The sequence below is a fragment of the Hippoglossus stenolepis genome, chromosome 9 (genome assembly GCF_022539355.2).
Source record: "Hippoglossus stenolepis isolate QCI-W04-F060 chromosome 9, HSTE1.2, whole genome shotgun sequence".
In the NCBI taxonomy this organism is placed as follows: Eukaryota; Metazoa; Chordata; class Actinopteri; order Pleuronectiformes; family Pleuronectidae; genus Hippoglossus; species Hippoglossus stenolepis.
This window is the reverse complement of record NC_061491.1, coordinates 21,491,531-21,512,560: the sequence shown is the minus strand read 5'-3', so window position 1 is coordinate 21,512,560 and position 21,030 is coordinate 21,491,531. Positions and strand designations below refer to the sequence as shown.

Genomic DNA, 21,030 nt, shown 5'->3' with positions numbered 1-21,030 from the left:
CTAATTTCTGCCCCTCCTTTCTTTCCCTCCCTCCTCTCTCTTCCGTGAACCCACAGATCCATCTCCGAGCGTCTGGATGCTGTGCAGGAGATGTTGGAGTCCGACTCTCTCCCCTTAACTTCCATCAAATCCCTGTTGTCACACTTGCCCGACCTGGAGAGGGGCATCTGCAGCATTTACCACAAAAAGGTAAAAAAAGTGATGAAACTGACCAGAGGTCACAGGAGGCAGCACGAAACTGACATCGCCTCTCCGGTCACACTCGGCTTATACAGAGAATTGATTCAGTTAGCGGTGTTAACACACACACACACACACACACACACACACACACACACACACACACACACACACACAGTTCACTCTCACGTGCAACAGAGCCAGTTACACAGACTAGAGAGTGAAAGAGAAGGTCTTCCATTTGAGAGAATCTCACTGAGGTCTGACCCTTGCATGGACGGTAAATTTGTTATGGATGATAGCACCAGCAAGGGAGATGGAGAGACTGAGCGAGCACAAGGCAAAAGCACTGCAGACAGGGTTGGATATCGTTTTATTTATTTTTTCTCCGCTGCAAAATCCATACTTTTACATCGGTACCGGTGCCTAAATGGTGCCAGAACTGATACTTAAAAAAGAAAATCACAAAACAATGGTAGATTATAAGAACAGCATTTTTATCGCTATGGCAAATTGGAAGTTAAAATGTAACATATTGACTTAACAGTTTAAAGTATACTTAACTTAAATATACAAACATAACAAAATCACACAATAAAGAAAACGTAACCCATCTGCAAATTAGAAAATGCCGGGCCGGTGCAGTCTAGATAATCAATGGGAATCTCATTGTCTTCAGCTGAGATCTGTGGGCAGAGTATTTGGTGAAATGCTGGAAACAATGACCAAAATCAGGAGAAGAAATGTCCTCTTTCTCTTTCCCTCACCCCTTTTCTCTCTTTCTCTTGCTCTCCCTCGCTCTCGTGCCTCTTGATTAACAACAGGGAGCGGTCGCCTCAGTGGCACTTACCTGATTGTATGACACGATCTCATTTCCCATCGGGCCCATCTTTGAAATGTCAGAAAGCTTCATCTCATCCATGTGTTTGTGTGTGGGTGTGTGGGTGTGTGTGTGTTGTACTGAGATGAGAGAGGAACTCTAATATGAGCTCGACATCTTGCTCCTTGCTCACATTTCCAACTCCTTCATATCTAGTATAAAAATAATCAAATGTCACTGAGAACACACACACACACACCTTAATTGTCACTTTGCCCATCTGTAGATAAATGGGTCTGTGTGTAATGGCCTGTGGCCTCTATTGCTCCATTGACATAATGGGAGGGAGGGCACGGTTATGGTTTCCAGTCAGTGTCTGTTTGGGTTCATAAAAGAGCAACAAGGGGGCTGCTGACATGGGGGACCATTAAAACCGCAGCCTGTGATTAATACCACTGCAGACCATTGTCAGTGTGACTCTCATTAACCTTTCATGACACGGAGCTGTACTGTGACATTGCCGAGGGCTACATGAAGTCAATATACTCTACAATATCACTTCAGAGGTGGAAACGCAGAGTATTGATTCGTCATTAATTTGATTTCACCTTAAATGATCACCAGTTTTATTTTTTAAAGCCTGAACATTGATTTGTAGATATATCATTTGATACAGCTCTATTTCCTTTGTTGTCGAATATCATCTATTACTGAAAGACATTTATATAAAATCAAATAGTTTGATAGTGGCAGAGTCGGTCACCTTATTTGATAAATAAAGAAAAGAGGAAGCGACCAGCGACTGAAGTGCTGAATAAATCCTGCGTCTACCTTTCACTGACATTCTGTCACACACAATGCAGTGAGGCAGCTGTGATATTTCATTTTTTGGGTGGGTGGCTGCGTGGGTGGAGTTGGTGAGTGACTGCGTTGGCTGCAGTCGCTGGTCGTGCTTTAAGCTTGGCTGCCATATCCAGAGCAGGAGAGATTTAGTGATCTAATCTCGCTGGTTTAAAGAAATAAAGCACACACATTCTCTCTCTCTCTCTCTCAAACACACACACACACACACGCGTGCTTCTTATTTCTGTTTTATAAATAACCATTACACACTGATCAGACGCAGCTTCCTTTACGATACAGATACTATGTCAGAATCACTGCCTGCTATACCATTAATGCTTCAATGATGATGCATGTCTCTCTCTGTGTGTGTGTTTCTGGTTGTGTGTGTGTGTGTGTGTTTTCAGTCTTCCACGCAGGAGTTTTACGTCATCACTAGCAGTCTCTGTCGCGTAGGCCTTGAACTCCAGGCCCTGGTCCCAGCTATCGAGGCACAGATCCGGTCCAAGCTGCTCCAAAGCCTCTTGTTGGACATTCCCAAGCTGCTGGATCCAGCCCACAGCTTCCTCAAGGTGCTCAACAAGAAGGCGGCCCAGTGAGTATCCGGCTGCATGAAAAGGAGGTGTGAGGATTTTGACTGAGCGCTGATACAAAATGGAAGAATAGAAAAGTCTCGTATACAAAAACACTCTCCAAAACAATAACCATTAGGGGTTTTGGAGGAAGGTTTTTTTTACACAGAAAATGATTACTGGTGTGCAAAGTGCATATCTTTCTGCTGTCAAACTAAACCTTATGGGTGACTGTTTATTTAATAACTTTTGTTATTATTGTTAATTGCAAAAGAATATGGAGAATTATATCAATATATCATTGGAATTGCTTTGTCATGGAAACTCACTTTAGGCTGCACTTAAAGTTTACCTTAATAATAGATCAATTATTTCATTTTTTTATTAACGTTGAATTGCTTCAAATTAATCAAAACATTACAGAAAAATCCCAACTTTGATTCTTGTAGAGCAATTTTCAATTTGCATTTCGCGATAATATACAACAGAGAGAAGCAGCAAAACCTTACATTTAAAGAACTGACTACAAATATTACACAAGCACTAGTAGAGGACTCATAATAACAGTAAGTTTTGCTGATAAATTTGACTTGTACTCTGCACTGTGTTTATATAACAATTTAAGGAAAGAAGAACCTTTTATGAGTATTTGTTGTGCATTGTGTTATTTTCACATGGACATAAAAGCATGAACCACCAGACATCGTATATGAATATACACATTTCAATACTTAGTCTTTTTAGTAACAGTAAAAAGTATTTAAAATGTATCTATATTATTGATATGATCCAGTAACTGGGCCCTCTCAAATGTGGACTTTGTATCTGTGCAGGATGGGGAATAAGACAGAGCTGTTCTCAGACCTGTCCGGCTTCCCGGTGCTACAGGAAAGGAGGGAGCAGATCCAGACCGCCCTCAATGAAATTCAAGACCACCGCAAGGAAATCCGACTGACGCTGAAGGCCCCCGCGCTCGACTACATCACCGTCTCTGGACAGGAGGTTGTGTGTGTGTGTGTGTGTGTGTGTGTGTGTGTGTGTGTGTGTGTGTGTGTGTGTGTGTGTGTGTGTGTGTGTGTGTGTGTGTGTGTGTGTGTGTGTGTGTGTGTGTGTGTGTGTGTGTGTGTGTGTGTGTGTGTGTGTGTGTGTGGTAGGAGATGGATGGCATTATTTGGGTGAAAGCCTGACTTACTGTGATGATCTGATTTCTTCTCAGTGTGTGTGTGTCAGTTTTAATCAGAAGAGACACATTCTTTTGTCCGTCTGCTCCGTCGTATTTATGAAAGTTTCCTACCTCCTCTTCATCCTGTGCCCTCAGTTTCTGATTCAGGTGAAGAACTCACTGGCATCTACTGTTCCACGTGACTGGGTCATAATCAGCAGGTGAGTTCACAACACACTCGCACACACTCACTCACACTCTTACACTGAGACTGTTCCTGCTTCTCTCTCTCCTCCAATGGATTGTGGGACACAAAAATGGCGAACTCACTATATAGTGGACTATGTAGTGATTAGTGTGTGATTTCTGACACAGCCAAGGTTTTTCAGCAGCTGTGTTTTCTGTGGAGGAGAGACGCTCCCTTTACCACGGACTGGGGGCTTTTTGACTTTGCAGACCTTTTACGTGCACAAAAGACTATATAACACTCTAGAGGAAGGAAAAAAACTTAAAAAGCATCATATGTCTTATTTAATTTTTCTGTTCTCTTCCTCCTCCATCACACTTCTATCCCCCGTCTCCTCTGCAGCACCAAGACAGTCAGCAGGTATCACTCTTCTTTCCTGGTGGAGCGCTACAAGAAGCTGCAGCAGCTCCGCGAGCAGCTGCTGCTGGACTGTCAGAGCGAGTGGATCAATTTTATGGAGTACGACACTTTGCATCATCTCACACACACACACACACACACACACACACACAACCACACGATCATAAACCCAAATAAAGAACTGTTTAAAACATGCCAGTCTCTGGGTCAGAGAGATGCCAGCACACGTCTGTTTTAGTCAAGTCACCGTTAGTGTCGTCTCCTCAGAACACTGAATGTACTTACCTTGACTTGCTCGTGAACATCTCTCTCCTCCCTCCCTCTCTCTCTGTGTAGTGAGTTTGGAGAGCACTATCACACCATGAAAAGGGCTATTAGTCACCTAGCAACCATGGACTGCCTCCTTTCATTGGCTGAGGTTGCTAAACAAGGGGACTATTGCAGGTGATGTCTGCTCATAATGACCATAAATATTTGTGTTTGTGTGCAAGTGTGTATTGAGTTTGTGTGCGTGCGGGTGTGCATTTTTTTTTTTTGCTGTCTCGTGTGCGTGTGGGTGTCTTGAGTCGTGTCCTATAGTCTCAGACAGGCTGTGTGTGGGAGTGTGCACCGGGCTCATGGCGTGCTCTGCCAGAACGCCAACATCTCTCCCACACACACACACACACACGCATGTATTGTCTATCTCTACACATGTTAGTATTTTAGTTTGTCTCCCCTTTGTAAATGGAGATTTATTCCTTTTGTTTGTCTTTTTGTTAACTTTTTCATCTTTCTTAATTTTTGCTAACGCTCTTTAATTCATTTAATTCATTCATTTACTGTGTGGGTGTGTGTGTGTGTGTGTGACTTTAATATATTTCAATAGAATTTAACTGGAGCACCGGCAGGTCTATATATTATTTGGGATTAATGGAGTATGTTTTTTTTTTGTAAAAGACATGGCAGAAAACTTCAATGATAAGAGCTTTATTTAAATAATGTTGAATGTTTTCAAGAGTAAGTTGAAGTCTATAACTAAAATCTATTATTAGACTTTATTTATATCTTAAATAAAGCTGAGGAATATACTCAGTGTACACAGTGATATTGTGGCATTCAGCTCCAGGTGTCAGTTTTAATGATTATGCCATCTTAAGACAATGTATATTGTGTGTTGGTGTGTTTTATGCTAAACTGAATAAAGTGTGTTCTCTGTCTTCAGACCAGTTGTGTGTGAAGATCGGCGTCAGATCATCATCAGGGATGGCAGACACCCTGCTATAGACTTACTTATGGGAGTGCAAAACCAGTATGTGCCCAACCACACTGAACTACAGGTACACACACACACACACACACACACACACACACACACACACACACACACACACGGACACACACTTCCTCGCTCGCTGATGGAGTGGGTGTAGGTTAATGTTGCCACAGAAGCACAAGCCAGTAGGAAGAGAAGCCAAGCTTTCAGTCCTCCCACCTCCTCAGCTGTGCAACAGCATGCAGATATCTTATTCTGTCTCTCCTTGTCCATCGTCTGTCTACGACACTCTTATTCCTCTCCTCTCCTCTCCTCTCCTCCAGGGTGATGGCAGGAGAACCATGATCATCACTGGTCCTAACATGGGGGGTAAGAGCTCCTACATTCGTCAGGTGGCTCTGATCTGCATCATGGCTCACATGGGCTCGTATGTGCCGGCCTCTGAGGCCCGTCTGGGTGCACTGGACGGCATTTACACCAGGTATGAACACAAGCACGTGTGAAAACCACCTCAGCTTTATTTTTGTACATGTTTGACAACTGTGAAAACACATCTATACACAGCTTAGAAAGATGATAACAAGCTAAACACTTGGTGAAAACGTACTTACTACCTTCTCAGAGTGACTCATGCAAAGAGTAATTAATAAAATGATATAAATGCACACTACTCTAAAAATCATCTGTACTGATGCGTTTCCGTCGTGATTACTCAACCTTTTTTGTTGCATTTGCGTCATAAAATATGATGAGACATCTGTCCAGTTTCTAAGTGATTTAAATTTAATGATTTGGGAAAATAAAAACATTACTGAGTATGAATTGACATCACCACCACTACCACATCCTCTTCCACTTCCTCTTCCTCTTCCACTATTAAATCAGACCAATTACCACACCTATAGATAGAAAGAGAGAACAGTGGCTGTGGCTCACACACGATGTGCCAACACACTAACAAGTTGACAGACCGGTGGTGTGAAATCATTTATTTTTAAAGTCGGTGTTATATTATACAGACAGGACCCTGCTCTGGAGCACCACTACAGCAGCTGCCAGCTGTCACAGTAACACTAACACTTCAGGATCTGAACATTTTGACCATATGTTGTGAATGTAGAGTCAAGAATAAAACTCATTCACCATGAATTTCTCCGTTCAGACCCTGTTAAATGAGCATGAATTTAAATGTGGTTTCATACCTTCCAGTTGTTTACTATGCCTGCCGCCTTCTTCTTCTTCTCTAATGACGTCAGACTAGAATGCTTGGAGGTTATTATGATGCCCTCGTCAGTCAGTGGAGGAATTCTCTCTCCAGTGTCTACACAACGCCTGTGGAACCTTCGTCACCCGTTTAACTTCAGAAAACCGAGGACCGTCAAAACTTTGACTTGATACTGAAGCTCTCGTAACGTCCTTAGTTTCTCGGGGGCAAAAATCATGTGGATGTTTTCCTGGTTGATATATTAAAGATAAGATCATACACACCACGATTACAGGCACATACTCTATAACTAGTCTATTATTTAAAAGTGATGCCATTGCAAGCTATAGTGTCTTTATATTGGACAGAAACACAAGAGTGATACACTTAGTGAAGCACGACACCTCTCCAGAATATTAATTTCTTGTTCGTGCAATTATACACAAGGACAACGGGGAGAAAAGTGATATTTTCTTTTTGTCGCGAGTTTATCTCCCGCAACTCACACCTCACTCACCTCGTGTCAGCTTCCTCGTCTGTGACACGGTCGAGTTTATTTTAAGCACTGACACTAATCCCTTCTTATCCCATTTGTTCCTCACCACACGGGAGGAGATGTGTGTGTGTGTGTGTGTGTGTGTGTGTGTGTGTGTGTGTGTGTGTGTGTGTGTGTGTGTGTGTGTGTGTGTGTGTGTGTGTGTGTGTGTGTGTGTGTGTGTGTGTGTGTGTGTGTGTGTGTGTGTGTGTGTGTGTGTGGGGGGAGTTGAAGAAGAGTTGTTAAACAAGGCCGGATCCATTGTTGTGATATTGATCGCTACGATGCATCTCCCTGTATCGAAGGACCCATCAGACAATAAGGCTTTGTGGGAGAATCTCTCTCTCTCTCTCTCTCTCTCTCTCTCTCTCTCTCTGCTGCTGATGATTGCTCTCATTAGCATCAGGGTAGCTGTTAGCTCTGTGTGTAGTTTCCAGTCCTGACTACACATTAGCGTGGAACACAGGCCAATATATGGTTTCTGTTATACAGCCTCTGCCGCACCATGTGATTAAACCTAATGGCTTGCAGATGTGTGTAATTGTCGCTTTTTTGTGGGTTTAAGCATGTTCTTGTGTATTAACCCAGTGGGAGTCAGTGACGTGACAGCACACCGAAACTGTGTGTGTGTGTGTGTTCTTCTATCCTATAGAGAAACAGGTTTCAGATTAGTGTGATGAGGTGATTTGGCTGCTCCTCAAGTGTGTGTTTAAGGGCTCGACATTGTGAGATGGGGTGTTTTTCAACAAGCGTGTTTAAGGGACTGATTTGCATTTGGTTCAGATCCAAACAAAAATCTGGATCTAGTGATTTAAAATGTTGTTTCATAAAGGGGGCTTTTTGGCGTAGGCAGAGTTATTCACGCTACTGAGGACACACTGGAGGATGTTACAGTTTATGGTCATCACCTGAAAGCCCGAGTATATCATCATGAACCTTTAGTTGATCTGTTTTTATAGAAATCTTCCTATTTCTAGATATTTCTAAAAGTCTGAGGTTTGAGTGCAGTTAATGCTTCTCTAGAGTCTCTTGAAGTCAGATCAGTATAGTGCACGGCCTGTTCCCAGAATGATTGTACTTCAGTCACTGAACCTCCACATATATGTGATGTAACACAAAACCGTTCATGTGTTTGCACGTGTGTGTCTCTGTTGTTTACTCAGGTCTCTGATCAATGATGGAGGTTATCTCTTCCTCTCAGAGAAAAAAAGTGCAACTCAGACCTAATTAATATCCACAGGGAAAACAAACACACACACACACACACACACACACACACACACACACACACACACACACACACACACAAGCTGCACAGTATCCACTGTCCTCTCTCCACCTCCTCCGTTACCTCTGTTGTCCTGTCTGTTTCTAATTGGTCTACTCAGCCTCCCTCTCATCACTGAGTGTAAGATCCTGAGGAAAATCGCTCTTAATAATAAAAGCTCAATCAATTCCCACTGCTGCGTCAAGCATAATAGACAGCAGTGGGAATTGCTTCGTGTGTGTGTGTGTGTGTGTGTGTGTGTGTGTGTGTGTGTGTGTGTGTGTGTGTGTGTGTGTGTGTGTGTGTGTGTGTGTGTGTGTGTGTGTGTGTGTGTGTGTGTGCGAGCGAGCGATGTTATGCGTTTATGGGCGAAAGGGAGGAGGGGACGTGGAGCGAGAGCTTGTGAGTTTTACTAGAGTGGAATAAGCAGACTTTGTGGGTTGGGGGGTAATGAGATGGTGCGTAGGTGTCTAATGGGATCTCCTGTCTGAACCGATCCGGATGATTGATTATCAATGAGGATAAAATGAATAAACTGGAGATTGTTTTTAAGCTGCATCCCTTCTCACAGTTTTGTTTTTATTTACCTGCCCACTCCACTGATTTTTACACATAAACCATTCACTTATTCAAGCATTATTATTTGTCTGCTCTTTTGCAGGCTGAAGCAGAGTAAGCCCGCAGCCTGATGTGTGTGTACGCATGTGCAGTTGTGCACACATCAACACGTACGTGTGTGTTTTCTTGTCGGTATCAAGTCCTGCGGGTTATGGAGCACATTCTTCCATCGTTTCACGGTTGTTATGGAAACAGCCAAAGAAGCAGAATGCAAAAGCGTGTTTTGAAAAGGACCTTTAATCGACCGTAGACTAGCAGTGATTATTCTGTGTTTAAGTCTTTCACAAGCTCATCTCCCATCAGAAGATGCAGGGAGATGCTTTTTTTTTTTCCTCTACTTCTCTTTGGGGCCCAGAAATGAAGCTAATATCCAGAAAGACTTGGTGGGTGTTTCGGTGCCAGCAGATCTCTGTGTTACCTCCTCACCTAAGTGGGTGTTGTAACATGTGGAGCATGTGGAGAAGAGTCGGTATCCTAAATCGACTCAGTTGTTCCTCTGAGTGTTTATAGTGCTGCAGTGCTCCATCTTGTAGGCGGCGTGCGGGGCTGGTTTAGGCCTTTAGTGTGTGCACGACCAGGAGCTTTCCATCAGACTGCAGGAATCCATGGTTCAGAAGAGTCCGACAAATCTGAGCTGAACTCAGCAATATGGATAATAAAGGTCACAGGTTGATGTGCTTGTATTGACTTGATTTGGCGATAAAATGATGGGTGATAAAACAATATTATTATATATTGCAATATATCTTTTTCATCAATAGAAATATATATTGATGATGTTTAAGCACAGTGAGAAGATATAACACATATTTGATCTACCTCAGGTTTATAGAATGTTTTGCTGTTTATAAAGTTTCTGTCATCTGCTTGGAACAAAGAGTTTAAAACCACAACCTTCACTTAGGCACAAAAATCAGTCTTTAAACTTAACATAAATAACATTAATATAAATTCTGGCCACATCGCTCAGCCTTACGATCTGGATTTGCTCGTCTACTGAAAACCACTTCATGAAAATTGGTCAGTGGACTTGTACAAGTGAAATACAAGTAAATAAATAAACCTCCTGCTGAAGAAACACAAATTTAACCGTTAAAAGAACAGTTTTTCTTTTCCTGTGGATAATACACAGTGTATTTATGTTTCCTCGGAAATGTTTCCAGTTATGTCGTAGTGAAGTTTAACCACCATGCACAGTAAACATCAGACATTTGTTTCTGTCTTTCATTTAAACAGCAACAGTTTCTTTAAAGACTCTTTTTTTCAGCATTAAAGTCGCACTGACACAAATCCACTATTGCCACGAAGCTTCTTCCTCTGCCTGTTAGAGGGAGAGTGAGTATCCTACATTAAATAAACTAAATAACATCCTGAATTCACTTAAAATCACAGATCGGTGATACAGAGTGAAACCACATGGACATGGAGGAGTGTGGATTTCTTCCTTTCACTCTTTAAGACGTCAGCTGTTATTGAAGAATAAACACTGAACTCACGTCTCCCACGGATCAGTTTGTCAGTTTGGAAAAAAGATTTCTGACTTGTGGAGGTTTTGTGTGACAGAGTCGTGATTAAACAGAAAAGTCAGGCTCCATTAAAACATGGTGATATAAGCCTCCTTAAAATCAAGCAAGCTTCAACTAATTTTTTTAAATGATTTTTTTTTTTTTTTTTCATTTAAGATCTATTCATTATTCCCTGGTAAATCTGTGAACATGTCATTAAACACCCAATCTCTCAATCGTAAAGAAAGCGATTCCTGGTTTTGCCCCTTTGGATGTACATCAAATTGAATGGGTTCCTCCTTGGTTCATGTCCCCTTCCTCCACCAAGTTGCGTGGAAATCTGTTCAGCAGCTTTTGCGTTGCCCGACCAACCAACTGACAGACTGACCGAAACAAATGGACGTACAAATGGACATGAGTGAAAACATAGCTAAGAGATCAATCCCAGAGGGATTCGTGAGTGTTACACAAACACTTGAAGTGTGTGAGGTGATAATAAATGGAGACTATTTTCGGAATCGGTTTGTTTGGTGGGAAGAAGGACGAGAGCAGCAGGACACCCAGCTGGTGGAGAGTTGTCGGGTTTACGCCGCACTCCTCTCGTCAATGGTCGGACATGGTGTGCCCCGCTTTCCATCTGATCCTGTTCACCCTGTATGCCATGCAGTATAGATCCAATGTCACAATTTAGTCTTAGGCACGCACACACACACACACACACACACACTATAAATTGGCTAATGAAATGCAGCAGCATGTCTGCCACACCCCACTCCTGCGTGACGTGCGGTGTATCCATAGTAACTCACAGCGCTGCAGGGTCCTGTTGGTGTTTCATTGATAGGTTTTATGCTGAAGGTCAATGAGGACGGGCAGAGACAGATTTGGAGGTGAGAAACACTGACTGGCTGAGAGATGTTGCATCTGTGATCCAGCTGGAGCAGAGTTTTTATCAGATGAGTCACGGCGTCTCTCTGTCGCTCCGCATCAGAGCATCAGAGGAGCGCTCCGACTGGCTCCGAGGCTCGGGAAGGATTCAACATGTTGTCATAGTATTTTTCTTCTTGTCTGCACATATTTATTGACATGGACTCGACAGATGGCAACATCAGGTAGCTTTGTTCCACTGCCGCTGATTCGATGCCACTGGCTTTAAATGTTCCCTTCTCCGGGAATTAAGTATCATCAATCATAATTTTTCTCATCACACGGGACCGCTTGCAATTCTTTTCCTAAACGTCTCTTACTCTTTTATTCCAAGTTTCAATGAACTCTCGTTAACTTGTTACAAATCACTAACTTCAGCCTGATGATGAGGAGGTGAACATTCATCTTCAGCTTACGCAATGACGAGACACTTAAAATGTTTATAACCAATTAAAAACACACACACACACACAATCCTTTATTTCTTGATGGAGGTTTTCGAATTTTCACCATTTTAAATGAACAATATCAACCAGGTGATGCCGGGAATGTAAATAAACATTAGGTGCAACAATCGCTCATTTAATCCTTTGTAGTAAGTTATAGTGGAAGTGGATGCATCACAAAAAAAAGACACATTTTACAGTGATTTTGACTTTTCTTGAAAAGTTTGACAGCGTTTAGGATGTGAACTGTGATTACGACCCCATACAAGCACAAACATGGTGAAGTGAAACAGTAGATTCTTTATTTTCTGTGAAACCATTTGACTTTCCCCTGCGAATTAGTGCTGATTATTTCTGTCCTGTTTTGTGTGGATCCTTTTCTTTTTTCTTTTGGTCCCTAGTGACACAGGTAAATCGTCCTTGGGTCTCTTGAAAGCCGCTACATAAACTCAAGTTATTTTTATTATTATCAAAAGCTTTGGACCAAATTGAGCACATCAGTGGGAGCAGTGTCACCCTCTGCAGACATATGCAAAGTATGATGCCTGTACACCCACACAATCAAAGGGAAGGAAAAACACAGATCCAGCTGTTGCTGCAGACACTTGACAATGAGTGGCACAAGGTTTCTTTATTTTGTTCATAATTTTATAATGATTTTTGTGAATGTCACTTGTTGGTTGTGTCTGTTGAAACAGTAAATTTGGTCCCTGGCACATTCCTACGTCAAAGCAGCAGTTTGAATCCAAGATCGCCAAAGCTGATATAGTCCAAATTCCTCTAATCATCTAAAAAAACTTTTAACCTCTGGCTTCTGTTTCTTCTTTTCTCTGATTGGTCGTCAGGATGGGGGCCTCAGACAACATCCTCAAAGGGCGCAGTACGTTTATGGAAGAGCTGACCGAAGCCTCCGAGATCATTTCCCACGCAACCGAGCGTTCATTGGTCATCCTGGATGAGCTGGGACGGGGCACGAGCACCCATGATGGGATCGCCATCGCCTATGCCACCCTGGAGTACTTCATCAGAGACGTAAGTGTGTTTTTGTGTGTACTTTCGATAGTAGTGTTACTCTGAGTGATAAATCTAAAAGTGACAAATCAATCAAAAAGTGAAAAGTTGGCACCGTTTTAAAAAACTGTTAGTTTGCTAATACGTGTCAGCTTCAATAGGCAGGAAGCAGAAAGCTGCGTAACATCTTAAACACAACATTTAACCAGGGCAACAAATTATTAATAATTTATTAAGTGACTAGTTTTCTGGTGCCTATAGTAAGTGTCGCAAAGTTGAATCATTTAGTCGACCAATCACACAGATTTAAATATTTAAACATACAATATGTAACCTCGGCCGTTAGGGGTGTATCAATCAAAACAATAACAAAAGACCTAGTTGATGATGTCGTGAAGCAGCGTGGGATCATGGGAGTTGTTGTCTTCTCAATCTATATACGGGCAAAGCCAGGGATAAAGAGGATATGACCCAATTAAAAAGCAAAGAAAATGAAAAGTCCTGTTGCATTGAATGAAATTGAGGATTTCTCTGGGTTTGCACATTGTTGGAAACATTTTGGATAATATAAGTACACAAGTCAACAAAATATATAACATAAATCTAGTAGTTTTTTTTTTTTTACATTTTAATGAAGAACTTCTACATATTTTATCTCTAAAGAGAAAGAAGAAAAAGAGCTGGAGGGGAAAATAAATAAACGCTGGTGAAACACCCTCTGGAATGTGAAACAGCCCAGTTAGCCTTCAAATTAGTGGCTCTCAGTGAAGAGGGGTGTGCACATGTTTCTATTTGTGCAAGTGCTCGATCGTGTGCGCTCTTCAGGCCGCCATGATTGGTTCTTTCTTGCAGCGCGAAACGAGCCACCAGAGAGCAGCTGCAGCAGCATAGCAGCTCTTGAAGACCGAGCACAATTGCGGAGAGGCTTGATCTATAGCGTTAATAACCTATTTGAGCAGAGGATGCATTGGAAGAAGAAAGAGAAAGAAAAGAAAGAGTGACCCCTAGATACCTAATTAATAAAGGGATGTGCGACATGCTGTACTGCAGCAGTGCTCATTGTATCCCCCCCCATGTGACGCCCACACAATCAAGGCCGGTGACAGGCTGTCCAACGTCCAGCTTTGAGCTTAAAAAGGAAGATATGTGTGCATATGCGTCGTCGCCATAATAACACGTTTCCTTCACATTCTTGTCAGCTGTCAGTAAAATGATGTGTGTGGAAGAAAGAAAGGTGCAATTTTAGGAAGAGAAGCTACAGAGCTGGAAAAATACAGAGCTTTGCAGTGCTCGGTATTCCTATGAGAGAGATTGTGTGTGTGTGTGTGTGTGTGTGTGTGTGTGTGCGTGCGCGTGCGCGTGCTAATGTTGTGAGGACCTAAATCTCTTTACACAGTCACATATGAGGACATGGTCGGGGCAGATATCAAGTCTCCATAAGAAAAATCATTAAAGGTTGGGGTAAGGTCGGGCTTGAGTAACATTCAGTCGCCAGGAAATGAATGTAAGTCAATGTATTTTTCCCTGAAGTCATGGAAACACGGCTGTATGTGTGTTTTTGTGTGTGTGATTGTTCCGCTGGGATTGTGTGAAATGGCACAGTCAGGAGCCTTTTCAGTATCTCAGTGCACATGAGAGACCACTAGAGGAGAGGGGGGGGGGATGTTTGTGTTAAAAATTGAGGGGTTTATCAATACAGGCATTGCCAAGTTAATTTGTGGAGAACTAATTGTTCTGTAAACTTGTATGTACCAATTTGTGTTGAACGACTGAATCAATAGTGTGAGCGCAGAAAACTCATTATTTAACTTCGACATGGCTCCGTGCTTTAGGTTGTGAGGAGACGCTTCCGTTCACGATCTCAACGAACAGTCAGCATATTTTCCTAACCTGTCTGATCTCTTTATCTATGTGACAAGTAAGGTCCTTCCCCTGTGGATTTGAACAGGCACCTCTGCTGTTAGATCAAATGCAGCAAGTAGCGCAAATGCATTTTTAATTAATGGAGAAAGACTTGTGATAAAGAATCTGGCAGATTTTTCCGTTGCAGCATCGTAGATCTGAGGCTCTTTGAACATATGACATTTACATACCTGTTTATTCTGTGTGCAGTCGCCTGTGTGTGGGGACAGGATATTTATAGCTGGACAAATAACTTTGCTATCAAAGATGATGGTAACAGCAGATAGATGTATGATAATGTATCTAATGTAATGTATTACAAGATAAATCATTTAGGCTGGACTAGTCCATTTAAAGCTGCATTAATCAATAATTTTTGTATTAATAATTAATCATGTTTGATCATGTAATGTGAGGAGTTGATTGTAGTATAATTCCTACCGAGAGTTATCACCTGACTCTGCAGCTCTTTGTTGTTTATTTAGTTTGGACAATAGCTTTACTTTCAGGATCCACAAACGGAGAGTGAGCGTCTAGCAGGTGAACATAAATTTAACACCGAAACTTGTATTAGGAACAAAATGTGTGTTTCTCTTTGCTTTTCGGTCAAAATAAGAGTCCAGACGATTTACCTGTTGGCCAATAAAAATCTGTCCATTTGAGCTTTTCTTTAGACTTGAGACAGTAAAGTCTAAAGAAGTCTTTTCACAGACATATCCGTATCTGCGTTCGACATATCCCTGCGTTCGACATATGAAAAGTTCTATGTATTTGCTTTTTCCTTTTATTTAGAGTAATTTATTTATAATAAAATCCATGGTTGTAAAATGTCAAACCTTAATTACTTTTTCATGAGACTTTCATAATGACATCTTTTTTAATATACCGTATTGTATACTGAACGCTATCAGAAGATTTTCACCAGCTTATATCAGTATTGGCATCAGCCCCCAAAAATCCATGTGGTCCAGGCTCTGGATGCCGATACAGTGGTGGTAAGTTAAGTGGTATTTATATAGAGCTTCTCTCGTCTTAACGACCACTCAGAGCACTTCTCACTACAGGTTGAATTCAACCTTTCACACTCACATTCACACATCACTTCTATATATAGTTTTTCTGTATCACACATGCCCTCAGACACTGATGAAACAGTTTGGGGTTTCAGTATTTTTGCCCAAGGACACTTTGAAAAGACGAGCTAGTGTTTTATCCACCGACCTTCCCATCAGCGGACAACCCACTTTACCACCTGAGCCACAGCCGTTGATATTGCTTATATATGACTCAAGTTCTACGATAGAGCGTAGTCAGCAAGATCAGATATACACAACACAGACAAAAACTACTATAATCTAGTGTGTGTATGTTTATATGTGTGTGTATGTTTATGTGTGTGTAGTGTTGGTGCCTTGAGGCAGCAGCTTCTCTGGGTAGAAAGGATTTAGCAGAATCACTTTGTCTACACTGACCTCAGGAATCATGCATTTAATCTCGCACCTGAAGAACTCAACTGTGGATAAACAGGCCACCAGGTGTTTATCTGACCGCCGGTGACTTTGTGCATCCTGGTGGTTAGGAAAGGATGAGCCTCATGTTGTACCTCCAGCGTCAGTCCACAGGGACACATTCCCTCTGTGGGTTTTACCATTAATACAATCCAATCCAATTTCTACCATATGTGAAGTCGAAGCCGTGTCCAATCGAGGAGATCTGGTATTTTGGTATTTATTTACTTTCTCTTTTCCAAGACCTCAATCAAAAAGCTCCGAATTACCCCGAGTTACCCCTGTTCAAATATAGACGAGTAAATATTTATTTTCACAAACCTCCTTCCAGTTCTAATGTTTTGCCAGTTCCACATTAATTTTTGGACTGAGTCTTTGGCGTTGTGTAATCCTGCTGGAAAGCGTAGAGCGAAGATGTGTAAGAAGGGAGCTGCTGCTGGCAGGAGGAGGGAGCTCTCTAACTACCTATTGTATAACAGCATTGATTTGTTAGAAAGGCCTTGCTATCAAAGCAAAGACAAATAAAAAGAGCACAAAGGGAGATATCCTGGATACAGGCAGACCTGCAGAGTCTTTAATGCTCCCTCCTCTTCCTCCTACTCTGTCCCCTTCCTCCTCTGCCTTGTTGCCCTCTTCCTCTTCCTCTTCCTCCGCCTCCTCCTCGCCAGACTCCTTTCATGTCAAAAGTCAAGACTACTTTCTCTTTGACTCTGTTGTTATTGTAACGCACCGTCCCCCCTGTTCCCCAGCACTCACCTGAGAGGTAGTTAAGAATGTAGATGGGTTTCGTAACACCACTCAATAAAAAGAGAGACAGCCTTGGCGCAGCAATAAAAGAGAAACAGAGAGGCAGACGAGAGAGGAACGCTTCTGCTAGAAGTTGCAGGGTGAAATCACGGACAGCATCAGATTGTTTCAGTGCACGCTTATATAATTTACTTCTTTTACCTCATGGTCTTTTCTGGCCACCGCTCACTCTCACACGGGCTCTCACTTTTATTCACACTAACAGCAGATCCGGCCATTAGCTTCACACTTAACTTAGCACGACACACAACTCTCCGATCGTAACGTGACTCAGACTCTGTAATAATGTTCTGTGTTAGTAGAGTACCGAGCATCCCGGCCCAGCTTTACACTACAACACACTAAAGCTCACTTTTTGGCTCCACACTCATGGGTACATTTTCCAGAAGAATGTATTGTTCCACGTGGGCGTAAATGGTCCGATGCGCTGATGCACAAAGCTCCACCGAAGACCCACGTGTGCTCCACTGCACTCTCGTCCCTGCACTGTGCTCAGACGCACAAGAAGCTTGTCTGTTTTTCTCTTGACTCGCTGTGACTGCGTTCCTTTGTCAAAATTTGTAGCTGGAGTGTTTTTTTTTTTCAGTGCAGTGGTTATCCAACATGTGGGTCGGGACCGCAGAAAGGGTCTTGGGATAAAAGCCTGAAGGGCTGCAAGATGATGCAAGGAAAGAAAAAAACATATTTCTGTCATAAAAGTATTTTTTACCTTTGTCAAATACTCGATATTTAAAAAAAAAAACTCCAGATGAAAGTCTTTTCTTTATTTTTTTCCCCTCCTCAAATGTATAGTTGTCTGGGACAGATTTTGTAAGATTTAGCAAAAGTCTTAACACATGTTAGAAAGAGCCTTCTGTCCGTACGCTGCGTTTATTTCACTTGTATTTGTGCACGTCTTCTGAAATCTTACGGATACAAACAAAACAGACAAAATGAGGCAGTACCACCATCTGTATTTACAGTTGTGGACGAAACAGAGGAAATGGAGAAGTACCACTGGAAATCGTGGGGGGGGCAAGTGTAGCCGACAGTTCACGTGAGGAAGAAATTTCAACAGTCTCAGAACTTTTTAATCGGAGACTTTGTTAGTAAGAAACTTCAGACATCTTCATGATGTTACTTGGCCCGTTTACAACACAGCTGCTCTTGTATTTGTCTTAACATCATCACAACCTCCTCCATCGTTGCCATTTTTGTTGTTGTCGGAAACTCTCAACTCCGCGCTGCCCTCTAGTGGATGTATTGCTTGACAACCATGCCAGTGTAAAGGACTCGTGAAAGTGTCTGGGTAGTGACGGTTACAGCGTTTGAAACGGACTTAACTCTTTTCGTAAGGCAGCGTAAATGAGCCTTTACTCCCAAGGACCTGTATCAGTCTGTTGATACAACCACAGTATAAGAACAGACAAACACTGCGCCAAGACCAGCAGCTTTTGGGGAACATAACTGGACTTCATTTTTAAATAAGCCAGTTTGACATGAACCAGACCAGATTTTAAAGTAACAATGTCCCATTTCCTTTAATATTAGAGGTAAAACTTGACCTAAAGGAAAGGTTATTGCCCATTTTTCACTGACCCTATTATAATTTTGAATAATAAGAGGACAAATTGGACTCAGCCTAAGTCAGAGGTGAGTAACACACGTGCCTCATTTACACCAAATCTCTCCATCCTTCCCTCTCTCCCTCTCCCACCCCCTCCCCACACACACACACACACACTGCCTTGTTAGTTGAGAGGTGAGAACACAAAGGGTGTTGGCTTGAGTGAGAATTGGATTCTTGTCTAACTGCCCAAAGAGAAGTGAGGGGTCGGAGACATCGATGGTTATGTCGACAACTCCAGCCACTTCCTCATGTTCAGATTGGAGAGTGGATGCGTACTCTTCCCTTTGACAACATGTCATGGGAGTAATGATGCTCTACAGGTGTACGCTGAAACACACACCGAGACTTATCCTTGAGAACAAGAAGTAGTGGACAAGGAGGCACGATTCAGAGAAAGTGTATATCTGTGTCATTTGGCAGATCGGATGCAGAGACGCTGTTTTATTTGAAACACCGTCTTAAATGAGTCGAACAGCCTGAGTCGAACATGAAGCCTGTCCCATCTGGAGCTCGCCTCCTGAAAGTTTGACCGCTACAAGCTCCCCTCTATCTTTTCTTAAATATACAACAGATTTTAGTTTACATTACGGGCGGTTCCAACTTTTTCAAGAGCCAGACTCCAGTTCTCAAAGCCAGAGATGCTGATCTCCCATTTTCAAGTCATATATTTGTGTCTGTATAGTCATCTCAGAATACTGAGACCTTTTCCGCTCCTCAATGTGTGAGTAGCTTAGGTATGTATGTCACATGCCTGTTTTTTATTTGCGAAAGGCTACAGGAGGAATAATGACAACACACGCTAACTTGTTGTTATTGATACTCGGAATTTGTTTGGCAAATGTTGCTATCACTAGCTTTGCTGTGGAGCAGAGCTAGCATGTGGCACGATTGTTTTTCTCGTTGGTTCTTGTCTAGACAGGGTAGCTCTAATCAGTTGTGCTTCTTGATGTGTGTTTCTGGGGTCGCAACAACTCGGTGAGAACGTGAAGTACGGGAAGACGTGTGGCCAGATTAGATTCTGTTGCTTTTGCAACATCTAGTGGAAGTGAATATCGTCTATGTCCTTTTAAAAAATAGTCAGTTTTTTTAAATTAGCGATGGGTGTGTAGGGGCAAAGCTCTGTAGAATTTATCGGCTGACTGTTCTGTTTTGGTGTCTTTTAACAAATTGTTTCGGTTGTCTGGCCTGTTACCCTGTTTTGGTTCTGCTGCCCCCAAGTGGCCAAAAACTTAATGTCTGATTTAATATTTTTTTGATTAACCGAACAGTTTTTTTGTTTACATAAGATCATATATGACAAGAAATGCTGAGTAGCAGATTCTTGTAACTTACCTGCATATTCATTCATATAGACACCGTAAACATGGATGTATACGATTATTACGCCTGGAACCAGCTAATCCTTAAAATGATGGTTATTTGATCTTCAAAATTGCCTGTTACTAATCAATTAATTGGCTAATTGATTCAGCAGTAATTTCATCAGATAGTCTAACTCTGCTGAACAAGGCTGCCACTTTACCCTGGGGTGGTCCGGTAATGAGCTTCCATTAGCAGCTAATCAGACCATTATCCAGGCTGCAGCCTCCCTCTGCCATCCTCCGTTTGCTTTTACTTTTCAGTGTAGGTGGACAGGAAGGATTGATGCATCTTGCGCGTGTGTGTGCACGTATGAGCTTGTTGTGTGTGTGTGTGTGTGTGCGTTTCAGCAGGTGCAGCTCTGTGTGTAAGAAACGTGGGAGTGACCTTGCATGTCTCTTTCAGTGGGAAGTATTACTCGTGACATGTGACCTTTCTTAGACCGAGCGGTTGGCGGGCTGATCCTGGAGTTAGCCGAGTCCTGCAGCCGCCTGTCTGCTGCGATGATGTAAGACCCAGACCTCCTCCTCCACCCTGAGAACTCCTGTATGATTTGTTATCATTACAATCGTGGACTTATTAACTCTAGCTCTTGGATTTTTAATGCCGCGTATATAATTGTTTTTCAACAGTTTGTCACAACTGATTTATAATACGTGTGGGAGATATTTTCATAGTGTTTTGCTCACCCTGCTCCATTTAAGTGACTAGGTTGTTAAAGTAAGCAGGAAAAGGAACTGCATTTGTTTTGGTTAAGGGCTCTTAGCAGCTGTCCTGAGAGTGCAGCGCTCAGAGGAAAATGTGTGCATGCATTTGGCAGAGAGGCTCAGCGCCACCCGCTTTTTGTGATTTTCATCACTTAACCTTACTGCCAGAGTTCAATCACGCAGCCT

General features: G+C 42.2%; 1 protein-coding gene across 2 annotated transcripts in view; it reads left to right on the top strand.

Moving 5' to 3' along the window:
* The window catches only part of msh3 (mutS homolog 3 (E. coli)), a 38,235-nt gene that overhangs the window by 12,849 nt on the left and 4,356 nt on the right, over positions 1-21,030 (top strand). For both annotated transcript variants that reach the window (XM_047341389.1, XM_047341388.1), the window contains exons 13-21: positions 57-189; positions 2,251-2,438; positions 3,249-3,417; positions 3,734-3,798; positions 4,167-4,283; positions 4,521-4,628; positions 5,389-5,503; positions 5,763-5,920; positions 12,787-12,973. In XM_047341389.1, the coding sequence (XP_047197345.1) occupies positions 57-189; positions 2,251-2,438; positions 3,249-3,417; positions 3,734-3,798; positions 4,167-4,283; positions 4,521-4,628; positions 5,389-5,503; positions 5,763-5,920; positions 12,787-12,973 (1,240 nt within the window). The remainder of the gene's footprint in view (positions 1-56; positions 190-2,250; positions 2,439-3,248; positions 3,418-3,733; positions 3,799-4,166; positions 4,284-4,520; positions 4,629-5,388; positions 5,504-5,762; positions 5,921-12,786; positions 12,974-21,030) is intronic.